Source organism: Anarrhichthys ocellatus, unplaced genomic scaffold (genome assembly GCF_004355925.1).
Source record: "Anarrhichthys ocellatus isolate YVR2014 unplaced genomic scaffold, GSC_Weel_1.0 scaffold54, whole genome shotgun sequence".
Lineage (NCBI taxonomy): Eukaryota > Metazoa > Chordata > Actinopteri > Perciformes > Anarhichadidae > Anarrhichthys > Anarrhichthys ocellatus.
The window spans coordinates 71,610-80,048 of NW_022280084.1; the positions used below are offsets into that span (position 1 = coordinate 71,610).

At 43.0% G+C, this 8,439-nt stretch overlaps 1 protein-coding gene across 1 annotated transcript in view; it reads right to left on the reverse strand.

Annotated features, from left to right (window-relative positions):
- The window catches only part of LOC116396194 (disco-interacting protein 2 homolog C), a 54,582-nt gene that overhangs the window by 39,400 nt on the left and 6,743 nt on the right, over positions 1-8,439 (reverse strand). Inside the window, exon 3 of the mRNA XM_031870637.1 lies at positions 1,683-1,829. Coding sequence (XP_031726497.1) covers positions 1,683-1,829 — 147 coding nt within the window. The remainder of the gene's footprint in view (positions 1-1,682; positions 1,830-8,439) is intronic.

The following is an 8,439-nucleotide window of genomic DNA, read 5'->3' on the forward strand; positions in this document are numbered from 1 at the left end:
ACACACACACACACACACACACACACACACACACACACACACACACACATACACACACAAACATACATCCTGTATTAAACTCCTAATTGTGCTCTCGCAGGTGCACGTGTTGAAGTAGCTGCTGCTGCTTCGTCGCTGATGAAACATCCACGGAAGTTCTACATTAAATTGCCACGTTTTTTTCCCGCTCGAGTGAGCAATCAACTGAACATGACACTCGAAAACAGCATGCGAGATGAGGCACAGATTGCTCTTTCATTAAGGCTGATTTTAAACCCAACTGTGGAGCTTTAGGACGGACCGGCGGGATGGAAGTGGAGAGATCTGGAAGCGAATAGATGTTTTGGCTGACTTGGTTTGGGGGCAGACTGGATGAGAAAACGATTATTCCTCAGCGTACTGAAAACATCCTGGAGGTAACAGTCAGGAGTTTATTCTTATTCGTGTTTGTCTCCATCAAGCCGGGGTGAAGAGATCTTTGCTGGTGAAACAAACAGCGTCAACACGTGTGTGTTTAATACTCGATGCAAAATGAGTTTTAAGTAAATACGAGCATGCGTGGACATGCCTCTGCCTCAATTCACAACGAAAAATAAAGAGGAACAATGAATTCTGTACGTTGGGAAAGACCATCATTAAAAACAAGCTGGTACAAATGTTTTCTTTGAAAACTTTCCTTTTTAAAGTTCACGTGACCCGACAACTACAAAAAGTTATTCTAAGTTTGAACAACTTCCTTCACATGAAAAAAATAATAAAACATGAACAGTGGATTGGAGCAGCTGGAGGTCCGTCGAGTTTTAAAGCCCCTCGGTGACTCTTTCTCCCAGTCAGACTATTAACTTTGAAGCTTTCATGTTTCCCCAGATATTAAAAACACACTCAGCACATAGATGTTAATCACATGACAGACCACAGAGCACAAACACAACAGCTGGTGACTCAGAAGTCCTCCGGTCACCAGCTCACCGAGAGGTCACCAGCACAGGAGGAAGGAGCTGAAGTAAAGAGGAGGCGAGCTTCATCCCTTCAGAACAGAAGAAAGACTGGATACAAAACAAGTCTTTCAAGACCCGCTTCCACTGCTGGAATGTAGCTACGGACATTTACTCAAGTATTTGGTGCTTTAAGTACGACTTTGATTGTGGTACTTTGTACTTCAAACAGAGCATGTTTAAACCATACTACTTGTACTTCAGTAAATAATCTGAGTCCTGCTCCACCACTGCCTGATGCTTGATATAAGACTCACGTCTCCTGGTTTCATCTGAACACAGAAATCCCCCACAAAAAATGACCGGTTTTTGGATATTAAGCTATAATACAGATCTTCAAGGCACCCAAAGGCTAAAGGTCAGGTGTTTTATTGTTCTATATGTCATTGAACTTCTTAATTAAAATAAAAATGATATGAACTCTTCCCAACAACTGCTGTTTACAATTCAGTGCATTGAACTATGCATTGAATTTAACAGCACTCCTGCTTCAGGCTTCAAACCTCTCCGCTTTAAAGCAACCTGCTGCCTCTTCAGATTTGTGAATTGCATATTTGTATATGTCACCCCCCAAAAAATATAGAATTTTGTGTTAATGCAATGTTTTAAGGCATGACAAAGGAAATCCTGGAAGCCGACGCATCTTTTTGTTTTTGTTATTAAAAACTCCCCAGACTCCCGGCTCACCGTCTCCGGTCTCCATCAGCTCGGCGTTGCCGTACTTGGGCGTCTGCCTCTGGGTCGCGGTGCCGGTGCCCGGGCCTCTCTCCACCTGGATCCCGTCGGTGGTGTTGTTGGTGTAGCCGGTGACATCTGGAGGGGCAGAGTGGTTCTCTGGGATGTGAGACAAGGGAAGGAAGGCCTGGTTAGTTCCACAGCACCCCCACACATCCTGCTGGGAAAACATTTTGAATGGGGACTCTTACAGTCAGGACCAGTTCGACAGCTTAGATAAATTAATTTAAAGTATCAGCTGAAGTTGAGGCACTGAAAGGAGTTGAAGTGTAAGCCCTGAAATTAGCAGAATTTTCAGTTGAACTGTAATTTTTGAAACAGTTGAGGTGATTTTTGAAGTGTAAGAGCTGAAAGCAGTTGAGGTGTCAGTGGAAGAGTAAAAGTGTCAGTTGCAGTGTAAGTACCAAAAAATGTTTGCATAAAAATTCTGAAAACAGTTGAGGTGTCAGTTGAAGTGTAGGTGCAGAAAGCACTTGATGTGCTAGTTGAACTGTCAGTTGACAGGAAAATACTGAAATGAAAGCAGTTGAGGTGTTTAAGTCAAAGTGTACAAGCTGAAAACAGCTGAAGTGCCAGTTGAACTGTAAGTGTTTAAAAAAAAGAAGATAATGAGCCTCAGCTAGCCTTTAGTGGTACTCTGCTTGTTGGGAAAGTTTAAGACAAACTCTTCATCAAACTAGTCTGAGGGCAAAGACAATGTGAGATGTTGTGCTAATGAATGTAAACCGACGGGTGTCTTATGCTCAGTAAGTAGGAGTAAAATATTGAAGTTAATAACTTGCAGCAACTAAAAGCGACTTTAGTTTGCAGCTAAGTTAAAGCGTAACCCTCTGGATATAGTTATTAATTCTCAGACTTATAAATACTGAATGCTTCTCTCTAATGGACATGTCTATCAAAGCATTTATTACAGGCAGCATTCATAAACTAACTGCTGAATGGAAACGTGCAGCACTGCGGGGAGTTAGCATGTGGAAATTCAAAGACTTCCTGCAAAGAAACTTTCAGGAAATAATGTTTGGGCCTCGGTGATCTCACACACTTCACAAATATACAGAGGAAATTCACCAGAACCAGCACCACAACTCTCAATCCACCCACCACCCCGTACTGGGACACCTGCCTTTCTCCGAGGAAAAACAATGACTCCATTTCCATCAACACCCACAACCATAACATCCGTCTTTTAAATCGTCACTCCCTCGTATTTTGTGCTACATGCAGATTGTGTTGGGGCCTATCTGGTGCGCCTGATGTTTCAAAGCTCTCAACATTGCCTCCAAATTTTCCCATTTACCCCTTTCAAGAGGCTCAGCTGCTGTTCGGCAAACATCAAACGGTGTTTACTGCTTCGCCCGGGGGAGTCTTCACTTTGAGTGGTCGGAGCATGAAATGATGCGAGGTAGAAAGACACGTGTTGAATATAAAAAGGGAGGCGTGTTCGTGCAGCCTGCTGCCTCACTTTGCATCCAGACTGAGTTATCAATCAATTTAAATCATGAGCAAGTAAAGACTGATCTTATATTGACATGTTTACCGTGGGCAAGTTGTGCCATTAAGGGCTTTGGACATTTAGAGAAACTCTCTCTAACTGCAGCTTAATTGATCCGTGGAGGTCAGAGGTCATGTTCGGGTGTAGAACAACAACCACAGAGCTAATGAGGGTTGAAAATGTCTTCAATTGGACTGTATATGTATGAAGTGGACATAGTCAACGTGACGTCACCTGTTGGTTGGTCAACTCCCGTTTTGAAGCCTTGAGTTCGGTATTTTGGCCGTTGCCATCTTGTTTGTTTTTTTGAACCAGAGGTGACAATATTTGGACGATTAGCAGCTTGAGGAAGCACAAGCTCGGTTAGCAAAGAACATGAAAAAAGGTCAATCAAAGACAAGACGAGCCTCATTACATGGCCCTGTTTAATTATGTATGCATTTATGTATTAACAAAAGATAAGTAGAGGGAAGAGTGTGAGTGAAAGTATTAACGTCAAAGATGGACGCAGAGAGAGGTCGCCATTTTGGATGATTATTATTTACTTATGTCCTCTCAGCTTCCCTCCGGGAGCTCCGCTGCTTAAAGTCAAGGACCAGAAGTTAAAGGGGATCAAACTACTTCAGCCCACCGGTGCTTCACAGCACGACGGTTCCCGCAGCGAAAAGCGCAGCGGGGCAAGTTGCACTTGAATGCTTTTATTTTGAAGGGCTGCTCATGTCTATGAAAGAGACTACTCCGTCATCATTGAATCCACTGATGATGTCTTTACAAAAAGACCTTTTCCAAATGATGAAAGGAGATTAGAGCATTTAAAAATGTCTCATTTTGAAAACAAAGAAGGAATTTAATTCACACTGTCGGCATTCGGTGCATGTTTTCTAATGACAACTTTGCGAGGTGTTTAGAGTTCTTATCTTCTCTAATTAGATGCATGAAGGGGGCAGAATATAAGAAACACCTCTGAATATAACCCAGTCAAGTACACCAACTATGACCTAAATGCTAAAACTTATAAATAAAATAACACCTCTATGACAGAGTCAACAAGAACTGAACTTTAACAGGCGTCGTAAAAGTGGACTTTATGGCAGAGCAGTCGCCCTGGACTGCACGAGGTTTGTACAGGTGTAGCACATAAAGTGGTCACAGCCATATGCGATAGTTGAACATGTCATTCCCAAACAATGGGCACCAACGTGCCGCTCCAACAGCCTCCACTCGTCTGCTTTCAGTCTTTCCGCCAGATGTTTGGAACTTGGCTGCAGGGATTTGCTCCCAATAAACCGTGAAAAACAAGCACGAAAAGAGTATGATGGATAAAATAATCACCTGAATGTATTTTCCACGAGTGTGAAAGAAGTCGTCTTATGGAAGCAGAACCAGTGCATGAAAAAACTATGTTTTTTAGGGGGTATGTCCTCCTAATTTAGACTGAAAAATAAGACTTTTAAGCAAAATTCACGACTTTAAATTACATTAACTAGAGTTAAGCTAGTGATTTTAACACTTTTTAAAATAGCACCCTAACCTAACTTAGTGTCTAAGTCCTTTTGTACCGTTTGATATCTGCATATTTTTGTCCCTATAGCTCTATGACTTTTTATCCCAAATGCAACATACTAAAAGAGATGTTTTGGGGACAGTTTGTGCTCTTCTATTCATGTCGTGTCTCTTCCATCCATTCATGCCAATAACGCTGACTAATAGTGAACTAAACATGATTTTAAAGGCTGAGAAACACTCAGAACAGATTCAAACAGATACAAAGTGGAGGGATGAAGAAACCAGCGGAGAGAGAAATGATTCCCAGCAAAGTAGCGAGCCAAAGCCAGCGAGACCAAACAGAATACTTTATGAAGACATGGACTGCATATCAATACTGCAGCTCACTGCACAGGCATGCTAATTACTGTAGCACGCCGTACGCTGTGTCTCTGCAACATCTGGGCTGTCTGTTTGAGCTACAGCGGACTAGACATGGAGCAACGTGTTGTTTGTCTGTGTGTGTGTGTGTGTGTGTGTGTGTGAGAGACATGCACGAGTATGCAGTGACCTCATCACAATGTATTTATGATGATGTGTGACATGGAGGAATATCAGTCCTGGCTGAGGAGGAGGAGGAGGATGAATGCTTCCTTCGCTGCTGGAATACCAATCAGGCTGATATTCAGTGACACCCCCCCCCCTCATGGGTCAGGGAGGGTTTAAAGGTGGCTGGTTGTTAAAAGGTCTCTGTCACCTGCCATAACTCTTGTTGAAGCGATTCTGCGGATAAGTGAGTTCGCCAATCAGGACAAGCACGCAAACAGTGTCTGTAATCTGCAGGAAATCACTCGTGTTTTAGTAGAAATGTAGTTAGTAGTGTGACGTTGTTTTACTACAACAAAGAGTAGGAGGTGTTGGGCCTGAATCCCTTTCACACACGCAAACCTGAATTTATCTAGACATTACCGGGAGGAGCCAAATCAGTTGGACCATAGCAGCAACCTCTGGTTCTGCTGAGTAAAGCCGATGCTTCATGTGTTAAAGCTGCATTCTCTGTAGTGACCACCAGGGGGCGACTCCTCTGGTTGTATAGAAATCTTTGACAAAATGACTCTACTTCTCTCTTGATTTATTACCTCAGTAAACATTGTAAACATGAGTTTATGGTCTCAATCTCTAGTTTCAAGTCTTCTTCAATACAGCATGATATTCATTTAATAAATTATTTTGGGATTTTGGGCAATACAAAATAAATTGAATTGATTTGAATTGGTACAAAGTCTATGCAATGTCCAATGTGTGAATAGAGCCGGTCATTGTCCAGAGAATTCAAGGTGAGTAAGTGGGAGTGTTGATGACGTTTCTGTCAGGTGACTGGAGTACAACCGGAAGAAAACAAACATCCGAGAGTGAAAAGGAAGTTCAATTTACAAAATTAGAAAAACCGGCACCGTGACCACTGTGAGATTGCGTCATGTCCGGCCTCCAGCTCTCGGCTAAACCAGCAAGTATGTCCAGTGGGTGAGAATGCGTCTGACACGGACAGTCTTCTGAAAACGGCAACATGTGTGAAAGAGAAACTCCGGACAATCTACGGACCGGATTCTCTGGAGTTCAAATGAAAAAAAAAGCAATTTTCTGATATTGAGATAGCATCAAATCATACCAGAAGCTTCCCCGAGACACTTTTCATACAGAGCAGGTCTCGATCATAATTTATTTTAGTTATAGCCCATTATCACAAATTCATAGGGCTTTACAGCTTGTACAACATCCTCTTTCCTTGGACTCTACCATCAGAAAAAGGAAAGACCTCATAGATATCATGTGTACGTAATAAATAACATAAACCATAGAAGTGAAATTGTATATCTTACTTTAGAATCCACAGAGATCCAACATTCCCCCTGAGAGCGAGCACAGGCTTCACCAAATGTCATTTTCATTTACTAATAAGGAGATTAATTAAGTAGAGATTGAAAATGAATTCTTGCCCAAAGATCTACAATGAATCTTCAGTCTCAAGAAAAATAATTCCTCAAAGCGCTTTGAACAACTGAAACTCAGGAGAACTGAGACCAAATCATCTGTAAAAACTGCCAAAAGTTGACACTGCCGCAGTGGATGAGGACCTCAAAAAGACAGAAGTCTGAAAGTGCCACAGGACTCACCACTAAGAGCAGAGTGTGTGAGTGTGAGACGAGCTGAGTGAATTTGGGATTCATCTTTTTATCCAGAGAAAAGGCCTCAATGATGTTGACTGTCTTCTCTTCTCTTAAAGGAATCTCTGGGAAACTTTCCCAAAAGCAGAAGCCTGAAAGTTTTTCCTATTTTCAAAAAGTCATTTTTCCAAAAACAGGTAATTGAAAAGCAAAGAGTCCTGGAAATCAATCGTTTGTAACCGTCCTTTAGAACGACGTACAAGCGTTTTATGATCCGGCGCCCAAATCCATGGGACGACATCATTCGTCTGTGCCGCCCTGTTTTATGACGCGACGGGTTTTGGGTGTTGAGGCACCAAAGTGACTGAGTTTGGTTTAAAGAAGGGAGAAGAGTCTTGTATTTGGGTCAATACTTGCCAACCTTCACATGGAGTCCTTGATCAGAGCAGAGAACATCACCATGAATACCTGGACCCTGTTTACATCTAACAGTCTATGTAACGCACTTTGGATTGCCTTGTTGTTGAAAGAGCCACACAAATAAATGTTCCTGGACTTTAAATCAGACTTCATCCAAACTGCACCTCAAGAGAAAGAAGAATTTAAAAACTACTACAAGTCGAGACAGCCCGATCCCTCCTGCCTCTCATTGCTGACGTCGCTGCAGTGAAAACGTCCCTCACGAGACACCTGATGATCCGCAGTATGACCCGTTGTTCCTCAGGGACCTACAGCCCCGACAGGGAGGCTAAGCTGCACCGCAATATCCCAACACTGCAGCCTCAATTACGCTGAGTACCGGAGCGCTTCCAGAGCGCCGCTAATGGATTCAGGGTGCATATACGTTGTTTATTTCTTTGTTCCGACAGTGATGAATGGCTGATTAAAAGCTCTGGTGTTCGGCCTCTTTTCTGTGACTGTACGTCAGACGAACAGAGGGAGCCACTGAAGCCAATGAGAGAGTCAGCTGCTGCTCCTTCTTCCACAGGCTGAGAGTTGGTCGACGGAGTCTTCGGGTTTCTTTAACCCTCGTGCACATCATCATTCAAGTCTCAAACAGTCTGGCTGTTAGCGAGGACCTTTCCTTGGCGGCACATTCTTGGATGGCAGTATTTGTGATTCCATGTAGCAGCTTTTTACGAATATGGCATTTAAAGAAAGCTCAAATACAACGAGCATGCAGGCCGACATTCCTCCACCGTCTGCTCTCTGGCTTTAGACGAGAAGCCGTAGTGGAAGCAGATCACCTCTGAGCAAACGACTTAAACAACACATGCGGCACGATTAGTCAGATCAATTAAACACCAAGCAGAGCAACCTGGAAACGAGACAAGACTCGTTCATACAGCCCCCCCCCTTTAAGGAGCATTGTTGATTCTCCTCATCAACAATTTGCACTCTTAAAGCTGAAAGTTGTTTTTGTTTTAATCGACACAAAAACACTTCCATTCATCGACAACAGCGCTCAATGCTAGCGAGGTTAGCATTGATGCACTTCCTTCTGCACAGACTTCATTAGCAGGCGACAAACGACGAGGGGCACAACTGGACCAGCAAGCTGGGGGAT